Source organism: Buteo buteo, chromosome 4 (genome assembly GCF_964188355.1).
Source record: "Buteo buteo chromosome 4, bButBut1.hap1.1, whole genome shotgun sequence".
In the NCBI taxonomy this organism is placed as follows: Eukaryota; Metazoa; Chordata; class Aves; order Accipitriformes; family Accipitridae; genus Buteo; species Buteo buteo.
In genome coordinates this window covers 48,016,542-48,040,897 of record NC_134174.1, presented here as the reverse complement: position 1 = coordinate 48,040,897, position 24,356 = coordinate 48,016,542, and the positions used below count along the sequence as shown (strand labels likewise).

General features: G+C 46.6%; 3 protein-coding genes across 6 annotated transcripts in view; 1 reads left to right on the top strand and 2 right to left on the bottom strand.

The window, feature by feature from the left end:
• Nucleotides 1–5,849, bottom strand: part of SEC31B (SEC31 homolog B, COPII coat complex component) — a 40,246-nt gene extending 34,397 nt beyond the window's left edge. For 2 of the 3 annotated variants that reach the window (XM_075025928.1, XM_075025930.1), the window contains exons 1-2: nucleotides 5,758–5,849; nucleotides 1,030–1,118 (exon numbers count right to left, since the gene is read on the bottom strand). In XM_075025928.1, the coding sequence (XP_074882029.1) occupies nucleotides 1,030–1,108 (79 nt within the window). In that variant the 5' untranslated portion in view covers nucleotides 1,109–1,118; nucleotides 5,758–5,849. Of the gene's footprint in view, nucleotides 1–1,029; nucleotides 1,119–4,230; nucleotides 5,377–5,757 lie in introns of those variants that run through there. The other variant, XM_075025929.1, reaches the window with a different exon arrangement.
• A 2,362-nt stretch (nucleotides 5,850–8,211) lies between these two features.
• NDUFB8 (NADH:ubiquinone oxidoreductase subunit B8) lies at nucleotides 8,212–12,094 on the bottom strand. Its single transcript, XM_075025927.1, has 5 exons — nucleotides 11,935–12,094; nucleotides 11,628–11,754; nucleotides 10,894–10,993; nucleotides 9,141–9,296; nucleotides 8,212–8,438 (listed from the first exon to the last, which is right to left on the bottom strand). The coding sequence occupies exons 1-5, from the start codon at nucleotides 12,038–12,040 to the stop codon at nucleotides 8,346–8,348; spliced, it is 582 nt and encodes a 193-aa protein (XP_074882028.1). The 5' UTR covers nucleotides 12,041–12,094; the 3' UTR covers nucleotides 8,212–8,345.
• Nucleotides 12,095–14,295: 2,201 nt separating this feature from the next.
• HIF1AN (hypoxia inducible factor 1 subunit alpha inhibitor) lies at nucleotides 14,296–24,231 on the top strand. Of its 2 annotated transcripts, none has more exons than XM_075025925.1 (8): nucleotides 14,296–14,486; nucleotides 15,667–15,917; nucleotides 17,189–17,337; nucleotides 19,087–19,232; nucleotides 19,714–19,820; nucleotides 20,199–20,262; nucleotides 20,498–20,608; nucleotides 21,806–24,231. In XM_075025925.1, exons 1-8 carry the CDS (start codon nucleotides 14,310–14,312, stop codon nucleotides 21,848–21,850), a joined length of 1,050 nt encoding a protein of 349 aa, XP_074882026.1. In that variant the 5' UTR covers nucleotides 14,296–14,309; the 3' UTR covers nucleotides 21,851–24,231. The 2 variants fall into 2 exon arrangements, with proteins under 2 accessions (XP_074882026.1, XP_074882027.1); XM_075025926.1 differs by lacking the exon at nucleotides 14,296–14,486 and adding an exon at nucleotides 14,553–15,000.
• Nucleotides 24,232–24,356: the final 125 nt, after the last annotated feature.

The window sequence follows — 24,356 nt, the reverse complement described above, 5'->3', positions numbered from 1 at the left end:
TAGCTTACAGAATAAAAGCTAAAAGTAGATTTAATATTGCCTAATGGGACACTGCCAGGCAAAGAGTCACCCAATTACCACAGAGGTGCTTTGTAACAGCCTATGGCATGGAAAATGCCCAAGAGACTATTAAAAAGCAGTACAAATTATGAAACTATGCAGTTTGTGGTCTAAAGCAGACTGAAGCCAAGACCTTTGGTCCAACCAAAAATCTGTCCTTATTAGAGAAATAGACTATCTACCCCAAAAATGGTAATGTTGCTTTTAAGGCAACAGCCGAACTTTTGTCACTTTCTTTTGACAGTCACCCCTGAAAAAAAAAAGGAAAACAATACAGCAGCACTGCACAACCCAGGCAGGAGACAGAGCTGACTAGTTCTCATGTTGGGCAGACAACCCAAGCTGTTGGTTCCACACACACACTAAACTCACCCACTGCCAACTCAGTGAACAGGCTGACCTTGTGCTTCAGGAAATAAAATTATTATAACAATAGTGAATAATGAATAATATCAACAAAATGCAAATTTAAGGTTTTGCAGAAATATTGAAAATTGAATGATAACTGAAACATGCAACTTTAAAAAGAAGGGATTTCTATTATTTGATTGTCAAACCACGTGATAGTGTCTGAAGACCAGCAAAGTAAAAGTAAGCTTAAATGAACACAATTAGAATTAAATTTTTTTTTCCACAGACATACCAAGTAACCAACCTTATTTTGTTTTAATTTTTATAGCAAGCACGTGTTGGAGTTCATACAGACTTAATCAGAAGTTAGATCAAAAAATCCATGTATTCACCTTTTGAAAATCACTGGCCTTTAAGGTGTCAAAGCTGGGCATACAAATAGACCTCTACAGGTCACTTAAAAAAAAAAATTAAGGCTGCAATGTTTTTGGTATGTTGCTTGTAAGTTTTCCAGGGATTATTAAAGTGGGAATTGTTGAAAGTTAAAGCCAATACAACTCTACATAAAATCTCTCTGTGAATCATACTTTAATCTTCACAAATTGTGAAGAACTTTACCTGTTGCTAGATAAATGGGGTGGTGGTTTGCTGGACTCCACGCCTGGACAGCTGTTCGCTCAATTTCCTTTAGCTTCATTTTCTAGGCTCTAGAAGAAATTTCACACAGTGGTTAGTAGCCAGATAAAGTCAACACAAAAATAATCACACCAGTAACAAAATATCCCCCTTACGAAGGTACCGCACGAACAAATTGCTCACAATAGAGAGATGTTACTTGTTACTTCCTGAGCTAGTGAATACAGTTTCATAGGAATGAATTAGGGTATTTTAGAATTCATGAAAAAAATCCAAACAATCCTAGCTGTCTGATCCCAGATTTTCTTTCATATATAGCTCTCTTTTTCATAAACCCCAATTACAGGAGAGTTTCAGTAAAAGGAAGGGGATCTAAATTAAGCAACATACTCAAGTCTTCAGTCCAGGCTGGTTTAAATCAGCTGCAGATATTAAACAAATGTATTTGCAAAGCACTAGTTGCTGTCTCTGAACAAGCTGATGCCAGTATATACATAGGCAAAAAGGGAGCAGAATGAATCTCAGGGCAGGCTAAATTCCAAGCAGAAATGTGACGTGGCAACAGAAAACAAAGTGCAATGCTATCACGTGCCAATTCAGTTAATGTACTTTGTTCTCATCCTCTGAGAAGCGAAAGGAAAAAAATCATTTGACTTCCTGCTTGAGTTTGTAAATGGTAGAAGGTGAGAAGAAGAGATCCAGAAGTAACTGCTGGGTTTCAATCTCAGCTCTGACAACAGTTCTTTTTATTTACTCTGGATAGATCAACTGACACCTGTAAAATGGGAACACAACTTCCCCATGTCACTGGAGAGAGATTAGCTGGGCATTAATGTAGTGGGATAATTGCAAGTCAAACAACAGCAGACAGCCAGGAGGTTGCAAAACTGAATATAAATACAAATTATTGTTCCATGTAGGATCCCGTTCTTGCTGAGGAGAAAGCAACCAGCACTTCTCCATCCCAGACTATGCCCAGGCCTTCTAGGCATGTCAGTAACACAAATGATGTGTGGACATATCATTCACAGGCTAGCGAGGTCACTCTCATAAGTGGTTCCTAAACCTTTCAAGCTTGGTTGCAGTGCAGTCTTTTAACTCTAGCTAAACAGAGCTGCTAACTATGCACTCAGATGATATCATGCTGAATAAAGTAAACTGTCAGCAGGCAGCACAGCAAAACACTGTGCATCCTGCCAGTTCGCTGTGATTAACCTCTCCTGGTTACTTGACACTGTTTGCGTTAGCTGGGCTGACAGTTAAACCACAGTTTGCATCCATGGCCCTCTCCAGATGCAGGGCTACAAGTCTAAGTGCTTCGGAGTTTGGCCTTACTCAGGCCAGAGTATGGATGTTTATTTGTAACCAAGTTCATAAAGGTAGCTTGCTGTGGCCAGCCCATTGTCTGGCCAAACCATCCAAAAAAACCAAACCAGTTTTGAAAAAGCCTTCTGTCATCTTGTGGTTTATATGAAGCTATGGCCTCCTGAGGCCCACACAAAGGGAAATCTGGTCAGTATTACTTATTGGGCTTGGACCTCCTGGGTAATAACTCCACACTCTTTTAAGGGTTTCTTCTCCACAGCCAGGCTGAAGCTAAGGACATCCTCTCTCTCCCATGCCCTATCAGGACATGCTGTTTGATTAGAATTTAATTAATGCTTTTTAGCATTAGTCTGCAGTAGTATCTCCCAAAGCTTGAAGTGCCTATTGCTGTTCTCACATTAACCTTGTCCCAACTTAGCTGAGGCCCAGTGCAATCTGAACAGAACTCTTGTAGGATAAGACAAGTGCAACTATTTCCTCATGCAGCCCAGGAACAGAGGTGGAAAGGTCATCTCCGCATCACCGTAACAGACCTCTAAAGCTCACTTTCCTATCTTCCAGCACACAATTTGCAGAGTACTTGTTAGGGCTCCATTACATTCTCTCTGCCAAGAAGTTCCAGTGCCTATTCATCTGTCTCCCATACTAGCGCACGAACACTGTCTGGGTCTCCTCTCTTCAATGAAAACATCCCCAGGAGGAGTCAGGTGAGCCTGCTGGCAACAGCCTACTGCACAAAGCACCACTTGACTCCACTGATGTGGGGGAGCAGGACAGCTGGTATGTTCCTTACCAGTCCCTTTCTTGTCTCTTCCTCCTCCAGTTACAATCCATCAATTGTAGGAGCTGGCTGTACATACAGGCCTCACTGCTTCTTGGCTTTTGAGAGGGTAACTCCCCTGTGAACATTATTAGACAGTGGCCAAGAGACTTCTTCCCTCTAGTAAATTAACTGGTAAGGAAGCAATGAAGAGCACAACCACCACAAACTTAGCCAGGTGAATGGTACAAGCTCCCACTCCTTACCCTCTGTGCTGGACTGACTGCATGGCCATCACAATTTCCATTCAACACACAAACAAAGACAAGCCACAAAAAATGTGCAGAACAGTATTGATCAATTGTCAGCTTTTCTTGTCAATAGAGCATTTTGCATAAGGAAGTCAATGTTACTATTCTCTTTTCACAAATTTAAGTCAGGACAGAATGTGAAGGTAAAGTGTCTTGGCTGTGATAACTCACCCAGACATAGGAAAGCAAACAAGGCACCATTTAGAGTGGCTCAATATCAACAGAACAACTGTAGGTATTGAACAGGTACATTGTGTCCCTGATCCTCAAGGCAAGGCAGCAGTAGTGCCAACAGACTTGAGAAGGCCCACAGGAGATGCATAAGAAGCCAAGATCACAGTATCACACCATCTCTTAGGCACCTCCTACCAGTTTGGCTCCATTACAGCTGAGGTTCTGCAGGGATGCAGCAGCACCTCCTCCTTAAATCAGTGGGCTCTGAGTTTGGAACGGAAAAAAAAGCCTGATTTGAGTCTTAGTCTTAGAGAAGTGATTGTTCTATACACTGTGCATGTCCGTATCCAGGACAGGACTCAACAATCCTTAAAGCTGGAAAAAGCCCTTCTTTAGCAACCTCTTGTGGCTGCCTGAGAAAAATTCACAAGCATCGGACTCTTCCATAGGAGAATTTTCAGGGAGCCACTGCCACATGGTGTCATCTCCCAAAATAGCATCTAAGACTCCTGAGAAAGCTCATGCTTTTCTCAGGACCTCTAATTAATTAATCATGACAATTCCTCCTCCTTCTACAGACATCCGATTACAGAGCTAACGTTATTAACAAACCTCAGCCCCAAAGGGAGCCACAGGACAGAAGCAGCATTTCCCCACAGCCTCCCCCGCCATGGTTTCCTGCACAGCATCCTTAAAAGGTAACACTGTCTGCAAAGCAAAACCGGGCAGGTCAGAGCACTCCCCACCACTGGGAACGGAGAGCACACACCTAAACAGTGAAAAGCAAAAGCATATGCTCTTAAACCATGACAGACCGTGCAGGCAATGCTGACAGAGGCAAAAATTCCTCACCTACACTAACTTGAAATACCTGTGGCTTAGAATATATCCTAAAAGACTGTGGTTGTTGTATCAGCTAATTGACCCTCAAAGCTGCCATGATAACCATCCCAGGTATCACTCTAGTAAGGCCTTCTCTCTCTTGTACCACCCAAATACTGTCAATCAGAAATCCCCTCCTACCAATTTCCCCAATCCTCCTCCCACCACTGGGCACCCAACCATTCCTCTTTGAACAGTTCCTGCTGATACTGGACTTCCAGCACAGCACACAAAGGAGCTGATAGCCTGATCTCCCTTAGCTAAAGGTGAAACTTGGGCAGAACAGAAAAGACTTGTCCAAGGTCACCCGTGTGACAAGCAACCACCCTAAGAATTGAAAAAGGCCTCACAGCCATGACACATGGGTTAAGATGTAAACGTCCCAGCATCAATTTGAAATGTTTGTACTGCCCCTTCCCTTTGCATTGCTCTGACGTGCTCCCTTCACAGCTGCCCAATGTCCTATAGCCAGGCTGTTCTCATAAATTCTTATTATAAACCCCGATTACAGAAGGCAGAAGGCACAGAGACACTAATCTCAGCTAATCGTTGGCGTTTGCAAGGCGGGGTTGTTGCAGGGCAGGGCTCAGCACATTCCTCCATGACAGCTCCCATGGTACATAAAGAAACTTCCTGTGCTCCAAGTACTTTCAAAAGCTATTGCTAAGTGCCACAGCACTATGCAGACGGCAGTGTGTACACACGCACCTAGCCAGCTTGCTCTGCACAACGGCGTTACACCGTGCGATAGTCAAAAAGAGGGAAGGTCTGGGAAGAAAGCATTGGCCTCGGACACCGGCTGTCACAGAACAGGCTCTCGGCTGCGCCAGAGGCCCCTCCGCGGCCCGGGTCAAACAGCCTAGCCCCCCCCCCCAAGCGCTCCCCGCCTGCCGCTGCCCAGAAGCCGGCCCACCGGCGGAGGGGAAGCGAAGTCCGGGGCTCCCGGGGCAGAAGGGTCGTGACGGAGCCACGGGACCTGGGGACGGAGCCGGCACAGCGACACCGGGACCGGCAGGGCAGAAAAGCAGGCCGGGGCTGGGGGAGGGCGCCGGGGTCAAGGGGTCCGGCCCCGGGGCGCGGCAGGGCAGCGGCGCCGCAGGCGGGGCTGGGCCGGCCCGGGGCGGCTCCCGGGCCCCTGCCGCCGGTGGCGGAGCCTGAGGGGCGCGAGGGCCGGGCCAGGAGCAGCCGCCCGCGCCAGGCCGAGCGGCTCGGAGGTGGCGGAGGAGGAGGGAGGGGGAGGCCGCCGGCGGCCCTTACCGGCTCGCTGGCCGTCCCCGCCGCGCCGCCGACCCAAGCCCGAACGGCTCCCGCAGCCGAGCCCTCGCGACGGTGGCCGCCGGGAGCCGAAAAGCCCCCGCCCGCGAAGCACCGCCCGTGGCCCCGCCCGCGGCGCCCGCCCCGCCTGCGCAGGCGCCGGCGGGAGCCTTCACAGCTGCCGTACCGCCGACGGCCCCGGGGCCGCCGCGCAGGGCGGGAGCTGTCACCGCCGGCGAGGGTGCGGGAACCCATCCCCTTGCGGGGTCTAGGCACTACCGGCCCGCGGGCGTGTCCCGAACCGGGGAGTGGGGCGCGGAGAGGCTGCTTTTAGTCTCTCCTGCCCAGGTTCGGGGCGTCCGCGACCGGGGGCCTCAGCAGCAGCCCGGGCTGAGCACGGGGCTCCCAAGCCAGAAGACTGTTGGGCACAGTTCCTGTTTTTAAGATACTTGAATACGCTCCATCCACTAGTCCGAAATGGTTCATGCTGGTGGGCAAGGAACACCGTAGCTGGAGCTGGGGTCTGCTGCCTCTGAAGTCACCCCTCTCGGAAGAGCTTTGCCTCAGCTACAGATTCAAGCCTTCCTGAGAGGGCACGCAGAGGGAAAGGCACACAGCTTAGGAAAATATATTCCTGAAAGCATTTTAGCTGCCACGAAAAAAAAAAACCCAACAAATGCAGAAGGGCTCAGACCTCCTTCCGTCACCTCTCTCCTCTTTTGAGAAAATTTGCCTACACTACAAACCCCATTTTTAAGGATTTCTGAGCCATGTTCTCTGCCCAACCTATTATGCCTTCCCAATGATGAATAACACCATCAAGTTACCGGTTAGATACAGACTGGGTGTGAAACTCCCCAAAGGAGGAGGCAGCAAACAATGCTGGGGCAGGGCAGCCCTGTGGTATGCACTACAGTAAGTGGGATGGGCTGCAACCTGCCTCTGTGCAACTGCTGCATTATCATTTTACATATACTAAAATAAGGTTCCTATTACTGCTATGATTGTTTTAATTTTACTTGAAGACTCTTAAAACTCTCACAACATTGTATATAGTGCTGTCACATAACTGCAGTGGATGGCAATTCTTACTCAAGTACTCCTAACAAGTATTTTCCCCTGCATAATACTTTGTAACAGAATTCATTTTCTAGGTCCCCACAGCTCAAAAAATACTTTAGAAACCCTTCTGGGGTAAAACATCATTGTCCATAATTTAAAAGCAAGCATTTCTGTACCTAGAAGAGAAAGCGACAGCTTACAAAAACCAGGAGGAATGGTGATCGTTCAGCACCTCCAAAAAGGTTAGGTTTATTTACATGTAAATATTCCTATGTCCTAGCATTCAATCATGTAATTCCCTTGAACATAATACCCTTATAGAAACCCCTACACAGAGATCAAGCTAAGTGTCCTTTAGATCTGGGGTTTAAAATCTTTATAGATTGAAAAATCATGAATCACTGTCTTCAAACACCTGCTTCTCTTAAGGCACAAAACTATGAGTCATGACAGGGCATTGAAAGCAGAGCACAGCATCCAGTTTATAGGAAGCACCCAGAACAGCCCAAGCCCTTAGCCTTCTGCGATCACCCACTCCTGCAGCCAAACAGCATGGTCTAAGACATAGCATAGGGGAGCTGAGAAAACTTCCACTGTAAATCAGTACTGAAGGTACTGTCTCCTCCAGTAACAAGGGGGGGGGGGGGGGAACTTATGTTAAAGGAAGAGTGGAGCCGGACAAATCTAGGAGCTTAATAAAATTGTATGTATAACTGTCCCAAGAAAACAGTTGATGAAGCCATAGGAGGTCATACACCCGTGGTTTGGGGAAAGACAGGCAGACTTTGTGGGTGAGGCATAACTCCAACCTTGGTGGATAAGCTCAGGCCACACAGGAGCAATGTGGGCATCCATGCTCTTGGACCACAGCCCAGGCACAGCAGAACAGGTCTGGCCAGAATTGGACTTGCTCATTGGCCTTTTTGTACCACTGCTGTCCACAGCTCTTCTGTCAGCTTCGAGCTATACACTGCAAGGCTCCGTGCCTCCCTAGTGCTCCCTACTGGTTGTGCAAGCTTCACTTAAGAGGGCATCTAGAGCAGGAAGAGATCAAAGCCAAATCCCAGTGAGGACAGACAGTTATTGACAAGGTATGAGACTTCCAAGCACTGGCACTTGCCAGTCTGATTCTGCCCATCATTTCACATTAAATGATGACACTAGTTCAACTCCAAGCAGCACTTGCAGTAAGCCACTTGATAACAAGCAATATCTGCATAAACAGGCTTAGCTAAGGAATGTTTGCACACAAGGTACATAAACTAGCAGCAGTCCTAGACTGCACTCAGAACTTTGCCCTGCAGATACTAGCCCATTTAGAAAAACAGGCAAAGGTCATTCAATTTCACTGGCCATTGTTCAGCCTTCTCAAACCAACAGAAGACAACTAGCACAGTAGGTATCATTGATATATTTCACTGGAGTTAGTGGTTGAACATTGAAGAACAAGTGTTATATGCCACAGTGAATGCTAGAGAAGATGCCATCCCCAGCAGAGCTGACACAGGAGAAACAGAGCACTTCAACTTTCAGATTTCATAGTGCGTCACCACTGGTGGCTCTTTATTGGGGTCTCCTCCTCTCTCCAGGTACAGGTCATTGAAGGGATATTGCTTCGGTCCCTACAAGGAGAGATAAAGAGTGGCAAATTCACCACATTCACCAAGCAAATTAAGGGGTAAGGGGAAAATGTCTCATCCCATCCCACCTCCCCAAATCAAGGCTTGTCATTTACAACAAATGTCTATTTCTTAAGTGCTTCAGCAAGAATAGAGTACAAGGGAAGTATATTCAGAGACAGTTCTTTTTATAAACCCATGTCCATTAGCAGAAACATGAAGGTGGTCTTGCATTTGATCTTAACCAACAGTTCATCTCACAGCATGAGGATGATATATTGCAAAAGCTGTTTGTATAGTCAGATATATTTTTCTGAAGTACATTCCAGATGATCCAGATCATGAGATATAACTAAAAAACACAGGGCAAGAGAAGAGATAAAGCATCTTCCTCAAGCAGATGCACACACAGAAGGAGAATACCTAAACCAAAGAAGGGATACTGTAAGAAGCATAGCTTAAAATTAGTTCCCTGTAAACAGGAACTGCTCACTATGAAACAGAACCTGTGAGCTCAGCCAAGCCAGTCAATAAAACAACTCGGGCTGGATGAGGCTGCAGAACATCCCTTGGCCCATCCCCTGCCAGCAGCAGGGTTTTGCATTCACCTTCATTACTCAGCTTCAGTCAAACCATTCTTAGGGGCATCAGCAGTGACAAGAAACATAGCTAGTTTTACTCCCTTTACCCAAGTATGCCACTCACCACAGGCCTGTAAGCTGGAAAGATCTCTCCAAGACCAAACATGATCAGCATGGTACTCAAAAAGATAAGGAAGTGTTTGCGCATGGTGTGCCAGGGAACTGGAGTGGGGGATGTATCAACACGGTTCCGAATATACATGTCAAAGTCCCAGTGCATCTAAAGAACAAAAGAAAATGGCTGCACATTTACCAAAAGTGCTCAAGGGAAGAAGTGCTTTACAATACTCACAAAACTGCCATAAGCTGTTTCATCTTCACCTCGCAGGTGGAGATAAAGCCACAGAGGAGATTAAGTGATTTACCTACAGTCACAGCAAGTTGTCACTTACAGTAAAACTCAGGAGTCCAAATGCCATCCTATACTTACACCAGACAATATGCTTAATTATAGGATAGCAGCAGCTTTTATTTATATACATAATCACTCCACCTTAGATTTGCTCCCCAGCACTGTTGAAAAGGCATGGTACAAATCAGTACCCTCATTTATGGAAGTTCAGTCACACACCCAAACAGAAGGAGCAGTGTTATTTCAAACAAAGCAGCAACTACCTGCCACTTGGAAGGTGGTTCCTCAAAACAGGTAGAGCACCTGCCATGGTTACTAAAAGAGCAGGGCTGGTAGCAAGCTAATGCCCTTCCTGATTGAAGCAGAAGTGCATTTAAGCTTCTGCCTTAAAATATACACAGGGAAGTCCCAAGCACGTTCTGCCTATAGCCTCCTTTCACATTAACGAAAGCAGAGAACTCAATTTGCAGCTCAAGTACTGCCTCTAGCTCCCCAGCCTTCCTCTTTGCACACAGAGCCACTGGCTATCAAACCCCGAGAGCCAGACTGAGCAGAATTCGGTTGCCTAAACAGAGGCATCTCCTGACACCTGGGATGCACCAGTATATTCTGCTTGGTCCCCACTGCCAACCCATCTGCAAAGGTACCTATACAAGCCTTCCTGTACCAAGCACGACAGCAACACAGAATCACTGTGGGGTTTTTTCATGTGCTTCTACAGTTATTACAACATGCACTTTACTGTAGTACTCTAGAGCTGTGATGCTCTGGCATGTTTATACTATGATATATTACATACCCATGCTTACATAATCTCTACTTTTAGGAGAGCTCAAGTCAATTACCAAGTTCAGTAATCACAGTTAGATTGCAGTCATTCACAGAAAGACCATGCACTAACTGAAAAGTTACTCCTGACAAGGAGTTTGAGGAACTCAGATTTTGAAAGTTTGAAAGTTAACATAAGTGCTCTATTCATCCATTTCTCTTAAGGATATCTTGCAAGCTTTCTTCAGAGAAAGCCTCTTTATTTGTATTCTATCCCAAAAAAACCTTGGAGTAATAAAGCAGCAATAGCTACTTCCGTTGTACTAAGAGGACTTTACTCAAATAAAGGCTTCTTTGCCAAATGATTCTGAACTAAGCTCTCATACTGAGTCAGATCAGGCAAAGAAAATGGATGACACTTTCCTATTCCTACAGAGAAACTTAAGTTTGTAAAGTCTCCCTCCTCATATGTAATAAGAGGTTAACATTCCTCAGAACTTTCAAAATATTTACCCTGATGGCCATAGCCTACATTTCCCTCCAGCTGACTGTCCTGCTTGCATAGGCAACACACACCTGCACTTGGGGAAGCAATCACACAAAAAATTAAACAGAAAGCACTAACAAGACATGCACATCAGTATTTAATAACAGTAGCATTGATTAGCAGCTTGAAAAGTGCTACTAGCATTCCTACCGGCTCTCCCCAGTTATGCCTCATGTCTGGCTGGTCCCACTGATACCAGGGGTCTCTCTCATGGAAAGACTTATTAGGGAGCTTGGGATAGTCACCATACCTGTGAGAAAGACAAAAAAACCCAAATATACAAGATGTCTGTATTAATTTAGATAAATTTTGTACAGGACACTATAGGGTAGTCCTATGGAAATGGAAAACTTAAACCTTACCTTATTTTTATAGCTCCTATGCATATAGATGTTTTAAATGCATGCATGCAACTAGCACAACAATCATCACCTTGATATCAGGCATTGTAACAAGTAGCCCAAAAAGGCCACTTTGAGGAACACTATAGTAGTGGGAAGAAAAACGTAAACTTAACTGAAATACAGAACCCTAGCTGTCTTGCATTTTGCACATGACAAAGTATTCCCCAACACTTAGACACCTCCTGAAATCTTTATTCCAGAGATGGCTTTCAGTTCATCCCTCTTAGCCTTGCATTACAACAGCATATGAAGTCTCTCGTACAGCATTTTATTCACATGGGCCTCCAACTCATTCCATTTCTCCCTGGTTTAAAACACTGATGTGTGCCTTCAAAGCACTAAGCTAAGCTCACAGCACAGCTCCCGCAGGCATGCAGCAGGGACTACCAGCCCACAACACCTCGCCCCAAAGCCGGGAGGCGCTGGCCTTGGCCTGCTCCCCGGCCGCAGGGCCACGGGACCCCCCCCGCCCCCGCTCACCCGAAGCCGTCGTCGGGGTAGGGCTCATAGTCCTCCACCCGCATGTTGTACTTCTTCGCGGCGGCTGCCCGCTCCTCCGGTGTGCGGGGGTACGGCCCGGGCATCAGGTCCTTGGACATCTCCGAGGCTGGCGGGAGAGCGACGAGGCAGGGTGGGCGCGGGCCCCGCCGGCAGCCGCAGCCAGGCCGGGGAGGTCGCGCCGCCCTCACACCCCGGCGTCACCAGCCCGCCGCCCCGAGGACGCCCGCCGCGCCGCCGGCCAAGGCCCAGCCCCCCACCCCCCGCTTCCGCCTCCCCGCTCGCTCACCCGCCCGCGCCCCTGAGGGCGCCGCCGCGGCGGCCCGCGCCGCCCACAGCCGGGCGGCCGCCCGCTGCCAGAGGACACCGCGAAGCCCAGCCACGGCCACCGCCATCGCCTCCGCCGCGCAAGCGCGACCGACGGTGGCCGGTAGGGACAGAAGACCTCCTGCGGGGGCGTGGCTAGTGCGGAGGGAGGCGGGGCTAGGGAGAGGGCGGGGACGGGGCGAGCCCCGCCTCCGCCTGCGCTGTCGGGTACAACCCCCCCAGCCTCGTCCGGGGCGTTAATTAATCAGCTGCTGTTAGTGCAGTACTGATACAAGAGCTAATGGACGGAAAGGGCGTGGGTGCGAGGTTTCACTCTGGCTGTCACGGTCCGAAGCGGGGCGATGGGAGCTTGCGGCAGGTATTCCCTTCCAGAGGCGGGGCCGCCTCCTGCGGGGCACCCCCCTCAGCGCTCAATGGGATCGATGCCCTGGCTGGAGGTGTTATGCAAATCGCCTTCTTTGTATTAAAGTTAATACCCGAACGTAATCGCCTTATCTGCGTGGAGCCAGGGAAACGTGAACAGCTGAAATGGCATGTTAATTTAGCGATGCTGTTCTTCAAACGTAAGCGATATATTATTGTAGATAAAATCGATATGAGCATTAAAGGATTTTGCAGTTTACTTCATTATGTAAACTCTGTGGTAGTCGAACTCATTTTCCTTCAGTTATTCACATCAGCCGTAATGGCTAATGTCTCTATAACGATCTACATTATAAGCCTTTGCAGATCAAAAACTATCACAGACAATTTGTCATTAAAGTCATTCCTTCTAATAACAACATTAATTGTAAACCTACTAAGTGAATGAAGATGGCGATGAACCACAAAAATACATCTGAGATACAGAGTGCCTGAGGTGGGGGCATTGCCGCAGGCTAGAATAGGATCCTTTCATTTATCCCAAAGAAAGGCCTCGTCATGTCATTTTAGGGATTAGGGACGGTATCTCAATTCAGCCAACTCCCTTACAACCAAGTATGCAGTAAAGTTAGTATGTCAATTAGTTATTCAATAAAGTTACTAACTCAGAGCCCAACCCTCCGGTGCAGAGGCTCCTGGTGTTTTCCATGGAGCAGTGTCCGGGCCCTGTCCCTGCTCTGCAGCGCGTGGTGGTTTGGGGACAGCAACATTGTGCTGGAAGCAGGGACCTTCGGTTCCTGGCTGCACCGTTGATCTGGGCTCAGACCTCGCTTCAGGCTCAGATTGTGGTTGGCTGCTCCTTACATCAGCTCTTCACTGCTGGGTATTTACTTTCTGGCTTATGCTTGAATCTCCCACAGATGTGGCTCAAGCTTCCTAAACATGCGAGTAGTTTGCAAATACGTTGTAAAGATTTTTCTTAACCTGTACAGGAACAGTGCTGTAGATTTAAAGGGCAAGGGGGCATTCATTTTCCTGGAAACTAAGCATATTAATAAATTTTGGAAGGACAGAGGAAAATAGATTGCATTCTTTGTTCTCATGAAGGCAAAGTTCTATGCAGCCAAACCAGCAAATCTACCTGCTGTAAGATGAAAACTACTGAATGCCAGAGATCGAAATTTTCTTGAGACCTGATGCCTAATGTGGCACGCGTTCTTGGGGAAAGGGCAATCATCATTCTTGCTGCTTCCACTTTAAAAGCAAAACGTAGGCTTTGTCTCATGCGATAAAGATACACTAAGAAAAAAAATCAGTAGCTCCGGCCCTAGGCACACAATTCATGCAATCTTGCTACAATGATGTAGTCACACAACGTCTGTTCGTGATCGAAAGGCGGGTGCTAGTTACGCCGAGCAGCGCTAGGTACTTCTTCTTGTCGCAGGCGTTAATTAAACCCCTAGCTTTCAGGCACAAACGCCGCTGTACGTTTCCCGCAGACGGCCCGAGGACAGCGGGCAGTTCGCTGCTGCCGCTGGGGTCCCTCCCACACGGCAGCAGAGCAGCTCCCCATTTTGAGCCGCGCTCCCGGCCTGGCAGCTCTGGCGGCCTCCAGGGGAAGGGGCCGGCAGCTGAAGGCACGCAGGGTGGCATGGCGCCGAGCACCGGGGGCCACGAAGGCCCGCAGAAGGCTTCACAGACGATCCTTTCCCTTCTCGGTTGTGGGTTTCTTCCCGCGGGTGGTCCCGGCCCCCACGGGTGTCCGACAACCTCGGAAGGGGCCAAGAGGCGGAGAGCCGCAGAAGCCGCCCACAACCTCCCCCCGCGCGGGGGCGCTGCTCGCCGCCGCCGCACCCTCCTGCCCTCCATGGTGCCCCCTCTGCCTCCCGCCTTCCCCTTCGCTTCCGGCGTTGCTATGGGCGGGCAACTTCCGCTTCTGGCTTTCTAGTTCCGGGTTCTCCGGTGGAGGTGGCGATGGCAGCGGCCTCCTCCTCGGCGGCGGCCGCGAGCTGCCGGGAGGGCCCTGTGGTGGCGGCAGCGGCAGGGCCCGGCTGGAGCGACTCCCAGTTCCGTCGTTACTCCTTCGAGACGCGGCCTATCCCGCGGCTCAGCCACAGCGACCCCCGCGCCGAGGAGCTCATCGAGAACGAGGTGTGGCGGCGGCCCGGCCCGGCCCTGCCCGGCTCAGGGGCTGCGGCGGGGCCGGGAGGCTTGCGCTTTGCGGCGCGGGGGTTGCCAGCCCTGCCCGTCAGGCCGGGCGGAGCAGGGCCCGCAGGGCGGCTGGCAGAGCGCGGGGCTCTGCCGGGTGCTGCTGCCGTCCCGGGTGCGCTCGCCTCCCCATCCCGGCTCTGTCCCTCTCGGCTACCGCGCTGCCTGCCGCGGGGCGTCCGCCGAGCCCCCTCCCTGCGCGGACTTGGTTGTTGCCCCTCTCCCGATCCCCTTAGTCGTAGTGGACGTTTCTTTTTGGTGTCCCAGCGTTGAGTTGTGAAATTTGCAGGAAACGTTTGCTTTAAGTGCTTTGTTGTCCGGATGGAAATCGTGGAAATGTTGTGTAAAACCATGGGCATGTGTTCGTTATTTTCTAAGTGAGAGTGACCACAGACATGAAGGTTGCCTTGCAATAATGGCTCTTGAGTTGGTTCTGGACAAGCTCAATCTCGTTTTGGTAAGAATGCTAGTTGTTTCTTTTCCTTTAAAGAAAGCCTGCAAGAAGGGAAGTTGTGCGTGCACAGCTTGGAAACACAGCAATTGTCATTCTTGTTTAGGTTGCTTACTACTTATAGGTGAGGGGATAGGCAGTGTCCTTTGTCTTCCTTTTGTAGTGGTTCTTTTTTTGGTGTAGAAGAGATGGGGTGATGTCAGTTTTTTGATGGCTGAAGGTTATCTGTGATCCTCTGAAAAAAGAGATGAGTGCTGTCTCTTGTTTCTGGATTCAGAGGTATCTTTCTGCCAGCCTTTACCCCTTCATAGCTGAGGCTGGAGGTGACCAGACAGAATCTACTGTGTCTCCTTGTTGCGTGGCAGGACCAAGTAGGCCTAAAACTGTTCCTGGCTAGTGTTTGTCTAACCTCACGTGTTAGAGATTAGCTAAGTAGATAGTGGAATTTGTCCCATTGCTACCAGGAGCTTGCTGCAGGAGCAGGCCACTGCTTCCTTGAAACTTCCTATCACGTTTTGCTTGTTTTTCTCCCCAGACCAAGGCACCTGATTACCCTAAATGCCTTTTCCAATTCCCCATTTTCAAAAAGAAGTGGTGTGGTTGCAATAATGAATGTGATCATTCTCAAGTTCAAGAGGTCCTTGAATCAATAAACTTCCTGTTTTCCTCTAGGAGCCTGTGGTGCTGACAGATACCAATCTGGTTTATCCTGCTCTGAAATGGGACCTGGACTACCTCCAGGAAAACATTGGCAATGGGGACTTCTCAGTGTATAGTGCCAGCACACACAAGTTTTTGTACTACGATGAGAAAAAGATGGCCAATTTTAAAAACTTCAAACCCAAGTCAAGCAGGGAAGAGATGAAGTTTAATGAGTTTGTGGACAGACTCAAAGAAATACAACAAAAAGGGAGTGCTGAGAGGTAAGTGATCTGTGGAGGTTTTTCCATTTCTGTAGGGCTAAGTAGGGTGTAAGTTTCTCATCGGTGAGTGTTGATGACTAAAACCTCTCAAACTTTTCACTTTTTTTACAGCCCTGCTTTTTCTGCAGGGCTGCTAGTTGACAGCAGCCTTGTTACCTGATTAAAAAAGTCATACCATTAGTTAATCAAGCTGTTCATGTTGTCTGCAGAGATTTATTTATTTATTTTCTTCTCTGTCCGAGGCAGTGTTTGGATAGAGAAAGCCTTAAGCTTCACTTTCTTTTGGTGGACTATGATATTGGTAGAGGAGCTTAGTTATGAAAAGATGCAGGCTATGGCACTCAGCCTTTTTTACAGAATACCGAGGTATCTGGTGCTAACCTTCTTTCAGAAAGATGAAAAAAGATTGCATATATACTGTATATTTGTTGGTAGCGATGGCCTACACCACTAGCAGAGCTGTAAGTTACCGAGAGGAGCTTTACATTTATATGGAATATAACTATTAGCAACTGTTCTTAAACCCTTAGTTAATTTTATCAGTCACCAGCCCTCTGAAAGGACTTAAAGATGCTTAATTGTGTCTTAATTGGAAGCAACTCTGTGTCTGTGTCCACTTGTTGTCCGTGCCTTTCTCTTCTTTCTCAGCTTTGGGTGTGCTTTTTCCCAGAGAGAAGGCAGTCCTTGAGCTTAAAAATGCATTTTTCTTCCAGCATTGTAGACAGTAGTCTGTAATACTGCAGTTGTTAATACAGATATTTGATTCCTCTGATCCTCTATGTCTAAACGTAAGTGTGGCTCTAAAGTAACTTGATACTGAAACATACTGGGTTTCCTGAGCCCTTTTTTGCCCTCATGCACTTTTACTAGAAGAGGTAATTCCTATTGCAGTTAAGTTAGAGTGGTGGCATCTATCTGGGGATTATTCATGAATGCATTTGATATTTGATAGTGGCCAGTCTGTTTAGAGTTTCCTCCTCCTGCACTGCAAGGGGGTTGTTCTTGCTCTAAAATTCACTTTTTCCCTTGTGATTGTTCAAGCAGAACTGAGTTCTGTTCCCCTCTGTACCAGGAAGTCTTTCAGCAAAGTTTGGGGACTTTTTGAAACCGTTTCCTTCCACGGTTGTTTATGGTGTGTGGTGACAGAGCAGAATGTTTAGGGGAGTTATGTATCTTTGTTTTGAAATATCTCTGCATCCCTTCAGAAAGATGTCTTTATGTTCATGACAAAGCTGAATACTTGATTTCTGCTTGTCTCTGGGAATATACAGGCTATATCTGCAGCAAACCCTGAATGACACAGTTGGAAGGAAGATTGTGGTGGATTTCCTTGGCTTCAACTGGAACTGGATTAACAAGCAGCAAGGGAAACGTGGCTGGGGTCAATTGACTTCTAACTTACTTCTTATTGGCATGGAAGGTAAGCAATTTCCTCTGATTGGAGGAGAAGGGGAAAAGATTTGGTCAGCAGTTCTGTATTTCAGTTCCAGAAGGTCTTTCAAATGGATTTTCCACTAGTTTCTAAGTGTTCCCTCAGAGCAGGCAGTTTAAAGCTTTGGGTTGGGGGGGGCCTGTTGTCACAACTAAACTTGGGTTATAGAGAGGAAACAACCAAAGGAATAGCTTGTATCTCCCCAGGGACATACTGTGAATGCCTGGATGTCATCTGCTCATGGAAAGGCTCTGTGTGGTGCTGGTAGGGCTGTGTTTTCAGTAATTGTTAATCATGTTCTGAGACCTGTTTATTATTTGAAAGCTTCAGATGCTGTAGATTTAAAATGCTCAGAGTCTTCAAATTTAAAATGCAAAAGGGTTTGCAAGTTGAGCAAAGTTTGTGTTCTGGGCTTTTCTTAGCATGTCCAATGTCTACCTAGGAGGAAATGTTGATTATTCTGTGAAGCATTTGTTCTTATTTGAGCTGGTACACTGTGGGGAGGAATTCTCTTTCAATTAGGAGCTGAATTTCTTCTTGGGGAGGTTGGAGGGCATTGGAGAACTTGAAGATGGATAAATCGTAAAAATATCTGGATAGAGTGGAATTCCAAATCCATGTGGAGACTGACTCATAGGCAGGCACCTTAGAAGACAGAGGTACTACTATGCTGTTGACAAGGAGAGCATTCTAGTAGAAAGTAATCTCAATAACTGGGCAAGGAACGTACACAGTTTTGTGAAGTGGGATGGCCTATAATCGATGTGGCCATCACATCCAATTATAATTATTTGGCAATTCATAGCTGTTCAGTTGTGACAGCAGATGTTTTTTCTCCTTTGCAACAAGTCATGCTCAACTTACAGTAGTTTGTCTTTGCCATGTGTTTTACTAGCTGAGAGAAGAGAAGAGAACTTCACATAAAAGCACTGCACCAACAATTCCCTACAGGTCATGATTTGATCACTAAAATCCTGTTATCAACAGTTTATGCACAAGAACCGAAGAATTGTCTTGAACCAGTGTTCAAGGAGCATCTTTACAGGAGCATGTGATTGTATGATCTATTTGATGAAGTTATGGGCTTAACTGTTATCTTAATTCTCTTTAGTGAAAATACATATAAAGAACAAGCTGAAAGAGTAATATCTGAATTGGCAAACACCCTGAAAAATGTAGTTGTGAGGGGTAAAAAATGTCCCGCTGTATTTAAAGATTTGATTACATTTAAGACCTAGTGGCAATAGTCAAGCTTCAGAACTGTTAATCAGACTGAGGAGGTGCTATTGGGACACCCAATGACAAAGGGATTTGTTTACTTGTTCTCTTGCAAAACTACTAGGAGTTTTTTCAATATCAGACTGTTAAACTCCTTTTCTCTAGACTAATAATTTTTGAAAGTCCATTCCACAACTTGTCATCTAAAGAGAGTGCTTTATGAAAAAGCTTCCTGTCAACACTCACCATCTGCTCTTCATGGAAACAAGCTGGAAATCCTAATCCTGTAGAGCATAAGTTGCTGAATATGGATTTAGAATGGAAATTAAGTAGCAACTGCTCAATAAAGGCAGACTGATAATAGTGATCAGTTTGTAATGTTCCTGTGGTCATTTTCCTTGTTTAGTTTTCTAAATATGTGAGAGTGTATTTACTGTCTTTAGCAAGGAATACAACTTGCTTCCATCTTTCATACCTGTACTGAGAGTGTCTTGTTTATCATCTTTTCTCTCTGTGTAGGGAATGTGACACCAGCTCATTATGATGAGCAGCAGAACTTCTTCGCTCAGATTAAGGGTTACAAGAGGTGTATCCTGTTCCCTCCTGATCAGTTTGAATGCCTCTACCCTTATCCTGTGCACCATCCATGTGACAGACAGAGCCAGGTGAGAGTAGCAGATCTGTTCTCTGCCCTGTGCCAAAAAGGGGCATTTGTGAAGATGCTAGGTGGGAGGAAGCTGCACTGGAAGGAAAGCTGCATACCACTTGCTGAGCTTTTGCAAAACCTGTGTTCAGATCTGTTAACTGGTGAATACATGGAAGGACTAGTGATGTTTTTGTTTGTGTCTGGTCCTGACTTCCAAGTGCTAGGGCTATAAACATCCCCTTACTGATAGCACAACTGGGCTGCAGTTGCTACCTTCTCTGTTCTGTTTCATTGGTCACTTAGTCAAACACAGGTTTGCTTAGAGATAAATTGCAGGACTCCTGTCTAAGTTGGTGGTACTTTGGGGGTACTGCAGGACCTCACAATGGGAATGCAGAAGCCATATAAGGAAGATCAGGATGATTTGATAGTGGGAGCCAGTAATGAGGACTTTAATTGCAGGAAGCTCTTCTGATTTTCTTAATGTTTTCTTCTGTTAGGTGGACTTTGACAATCCTGACTATGAGAAGTTTCCAAACTTCCGGAGCGTGGTTGGCTATGAGACGGTGGTGGGTCCGGGGGATGTGCTATACATACCTATGTACTGGTAAGAAGGATGGTGGGACTGCACAGTGACCAGCAAACAGCGATTTAAAAAGTGTTGGGTTGGCTCTTAAAAGGCTTTTGTTTTGACTTCTCCAGCAAGTATGATATTTTCTGTGATATCTTGGGCCAGTCTGCTTCTACTTCCTGTCTGTTGGATGGGAGTGGTAATTCTCCCTGATGCTGTGTTATTGTGCAAGTACTCCACTAATGTGTGTGAGATCTGTATTTAAATAAGGGGAGTTTTCCAGAAGTTCTGAGGTCTTGATGATGGAGGTATAGGTCAAGGCTTGTCTAGTGCTGTCTGAACTCATCCATCCAAGGTATTTCACTATAAGCTACAGCAATAGTTTATTTTCTTTTTTGTGTGGTTTCCATGCAGGTGGCACCACATTGAGTCTCTCCTGAATGGGGGTATTACCATCACTGTGAACTTCTGGTACAAGGTGAGTACGAGCACCTTCCTGTACAGCTTGGATAGGTCTATCCCAGAGGATTTTTTCAAGTAGAGATGTTTTGGCACATGTCAATATGAGAACTTCATTGCACCAAATCCTTTGCTTTAAAGCTGAAAGCTACTTTCTCCCTTTAGAGTGGTGTGTGAAGAACGGGGTGGCTGGGAGAAGGTGGAATAATCTGCCAATTCAGGAAGCATGCAATGAGCTATTTTTGATATTTCAGGGTGCCCCAACCCCAAAGAGAATTGAATATCCATTAAAGGCTCATCAGAAAGTGGCGATAATGAGGAACATTGAGAAGATGTTGGGAGAAGCCTTAGGAAATCCACAAGAGGTACAAAAAAGAATCATATAGTCACTGCTGTTGAAATCATTGTGGCTTAATGCAAAACTCGAGATGCCAACTATTTGGCTCTGCAGGTGTCACAGTGAGGGTAGAGGAAAGCAGGGTTGCTCTGTTGCTGTGAATGGTTCTTCCCGCAGTCTTCAGAAGGTCCTTTGGCTACAAAAAGGCAAGCTCTTTAAATTATAATTCTGGAGAGGACCACTACAAACAATGGAGTAATTGTTCTTGTATGTGGGGGAAGGTGTATTTTGGCTTTGGGCACTGCCAGGAAAGTGTTGCTCCCAAACTCCCTGTAGCCTTCAGTGCAGCAACAATACCGACTATTTGCCAAAAAAATGAAACCGTTTTACCTGTTGAATCCAAATCTCTTAAATAAGAGAAATCTCTTCTAGTAAGTCATGCAATTTCCCCTTAACGCAGGTCTTGGTCATTTCTGAATTCATTGCAGTTTTAACCAACTGATATTTCAAAAAACAGATTGAAGTACTAAGAGTATGCTTTTGAAGATCTCTTGCTGATCTGAAATTGGAAATACTGGATGTGAATAAAAATGTTTTCATGGTCTGTAACCCTTACCACTGTGCAATAACTCCTCTTTAGCACACTCGTGCCTCTCCCCTGAGATTATTTTACTGCCATAGCATGCTGAACTTCCCTCAGTGATCAGGCAATGCTGAGAAATGGGGAGTAGTCTTGACTGAAAACAAAACCTTAGCAAAACTGTCAGTCCTAGCCTTCCTTCCAAGTGATCCTAAGGACCAGAGATGATTCAATGAGTTCTGAGGATTCGACAAGAATGTTCCTTCTCTGCCCTGCAAAAAGCAACCCCTGATGACTATTAGCTCCTTTTAATAGCAGCTATTAAGAAATCACAAATCTAGGGTGAAAAAGTTTCAAAAAAAATACCAATGGATGCAATGTTTTGGTGACAGCTAAAGTTGGGTGTTGGCAGAGAACCTTGCAATTTTGGTAGGGTATTTGAGAATGTGGTCAAGGATGCCCCAGTGTTTTATCTAGAAAATACTTTGAAACTGATTTGGTCTACCTTAGGCTCAGTTTGTGTGCTGAGATCCTCTGCCCCGGGCTGCTCAGCTTATAAAGTGTTGTGATGCAGAGGGAGCAGGCTCTGCAGCTGCCATTTCTCTGTAACTGTCCTAGCTAACAGTCTGTTTCTGCTTTGAACAGGTGGGTCCCTTGTTGAATATGATGATTAAGGGACGGTATGACTAATGCCTGGCTGCCTGGGTGACTGATGTTGGAGCTGCTTTGTTCACAAGCAATGGAAGATACTGAGCGCTAGTATTGCACGCAGCACTTAAGAGACTGATGGGTTTCCTGGCCCATCCCTGCCCCACTACAATAAAGGGGGCTACTGGAACTGCAAAACCGTTAGTACCCCATTCATCCTCCACTCTCATCTAACTGAACCTCCCAAGAAAGAGTCTGCACTTATTGGAAGCTGGATTCATGTTCACTAACTTGTTTTTTCTCCCTCTGCCCTGTTTGCCACAACAAGGAGCATGGCTTCTGGCACTTGGATGTGTCGCTTCAGGATTTTCAGGCATTTGAAGAAGAGCTTGGAGGAGAACCAGAAGTGATCTTGTTTCCTCAGCCTCATGGGGTTTGGGTCTCCTGGCTGGGTTTATGTGTTGGTGCCTGCAGTGGATATAAGATGGGAAATGATAGGTCTTATGGTCCTCTGTTGTTAGAGGACCTGTCCATGCTCAACTCTGGCACCTTTTTTTATAACAGAAACAACTATGTGAGATGGCCTGTGTGTGATAAGCAACTGGACAAATGATTCAATTTCTTCAACTTAAGACATCTATGCTTTGGACTTAGTACAGGGTAGACATCAGAGTGAATTCATCTAGTGTGTGAGCGCCAAATCCTGTGCTCTCCAAATAACATCTGTGTTGTAGGAGTGTAGATAAACCTCCTTTGTGATAGCTTTCTCTGGGGAGTGAAGGCTTCTCTTCTGCTCTTCTGAAGCTGCAGTGTGATTAAAAGGGGATATAGCGTTATGAAGGGAGATGCGTAAATGCCAGGGCACTCTCCAAGTCTTGAATGATTAAGCCACATTTTTAAATAGAATTCCCCAGGGGTGCCGAGCTAGACTGTCAAAACACAGTGTCAGATAGGTACAGAGGCTCCCATCTCCCCACCAGGGGTGCTGCCTCCTCAGACTAACACAGGAAAGAAAGTGCCCTTTTTACTGAAACTGCAAGAACTCAAGTGTGTGTGGCTGCGCACAGGTGCGCATGTTTGTGTGATGTTGTGTGGCTCTTGTCCATCAGTTAAATCCATGCCAGTGTGTGGTTCCCTTCTTTGTACAGTCATGTGAAAGAGGTCAGGGCTTTCTGTTTAAATGTGGTTAAGTTTATCTTGATCCTTGTATTCTGGGACTTGACATGGCAGGCTGGGAAGTGACAAGACCAGGGCACAGGAAGCATACAAGCCTCTATTTAAGAGTCCTCAGCAATCACCCTGAAAAATCATTTTGCTTTCTTCCTCCTCTTCCATGCAAAAGCCTTAGGCTTATATGGAGGCTGGCTTTTTATTCCCTGAGGTGTGCTGCATTGCTGTCCCTGGTTTGGGGTGTGGTGCAAAGGTCTTGTATATTTGATGCGGTTGTCATGGGTCCCAAGAGCTAGAGGTGTGAGAAGCTGTTCATAGCCCATATATCTCATCCCAGAGAATAGTGGGGAATTTGTTCTGTTGAGACTTCAGTGCTTCGGGGCTTGTTCTGACATGGGATTCTGACAAAAGTGTTGAGAACATGCTGCTCAAGAAGCACTCCATCTTTGGCCTTGGGTCCCATCTTTTGCTGGGACAGCTCCTGCACCACTTGCAGTGAGCTTGTCTTGCACAAAGGTGAAAGGCTTCTCAAACAGGAGGTCCCAGGGGCTAGGTTTCTGGCTGCTTTACAGGTCAGAACAAATGAAGTGTAATTGGCAGCTGCAGGGTCCTTGTTTAAAAAATACATTTGCGTCACTGAGTAGTCCGACTGCCACATTACTTGTTGCAGACTCTCCAGAGCTGTGGTTAGATCCTGACAAAGGTCACTCAGCTGGATACTTAACAATGCTCAGCATTTGGGCAGGTGGGGAAGAAGGCTAAGCTGCTGACTCTGGCCAAAAGCAAGGCCTTCCCAGGAATCCTGGGCACATGCCCTTGGTTGAAAGATGCTCAAATGTAATCCCATCTCTGTGCTATTTATTCAGTACATGGTAGTATCCAGTACTACTTGTTAGACACCATCAACTCCTGAAGCTTAGGGTGTGAGTTCATATCCCATGTGGAGAGAGAATGGTACTTAGAGAAGTTTAGGATCCTTTTTTTCTTTTCTTTATTTGCCAAAGGTCTAACTTTTAAAGTGTCTGAACAGGTTTTGCTGCACTTGACTTCGTGAAAGCTCATTTACAATGCACTGATGGACTGACTTCCCCTCCCTTCCCTTTTCACCTTGTGCTTTCAATGCCCCTTGCCATGGTATTGGGAAGCTGTGTGTGTTCTCTGCTAGGGGTGTGTGTGCAGGGGGTGGGGTGTGACAAACACACGGTACCTTCTGAAGTGTAGTTCTTAAATACAACCAATGTTGAACAACAGAACTGTGTGGCTTTTGTTTTGTGAGCTGCTGTATAAGGAGATGTGCATATAAAGCTACCCTTAAGTCTTTCTAGTAACTCCACTTGTGTTCTTCACTGGTGAAAGCTGCTTGTCTCCAGAACTGCCT

Coding starts and splice junctions, on each gene's coding strand:
- NDUFB8 (XM_075025927.1), bottom strand. CDS start 12,040: ATGGCGGTGGCCGTGGCTGGGCTTCGCGGTGTCCTCTGGCAGCGGGCG. Junction 11,755..11,934: donor GCCCTCAGGGGCGCGGGCGG/GTGAGCGAGCGG, acceptor CTCTCCCGCCAG/CCTCGGAGATGTCCAAGGAC. Junction 8,439..9,140: donor TTCCAGCTTACAGGCCTGTG/GTGAGTGGCATA, acceptor CTCTCCTTGTAG/GGACCGAAGCAATATCCCTT.
- HIF1AN (XM_075025925.1), top strand. CDS start 14,310: ATGGCAGCGGCCTCCTCCTCGGCGGCGGCCGCGAGCTGCCGGGAGGGC. Junction 19,821..20,198: donor CTATACATACCTATGTACTG/GTAAGAAGGATG, acceptor GTTTCCATGCAG/GTGGCACCACATTGAGTCTC. Junction 20,609..21,805: donor CCTTAGGAAATCCACAAGAG/GTACAAAAAAGA, acceptor TGCTTTGAACAG/GTGGGTCCCTTGTTGAATAT.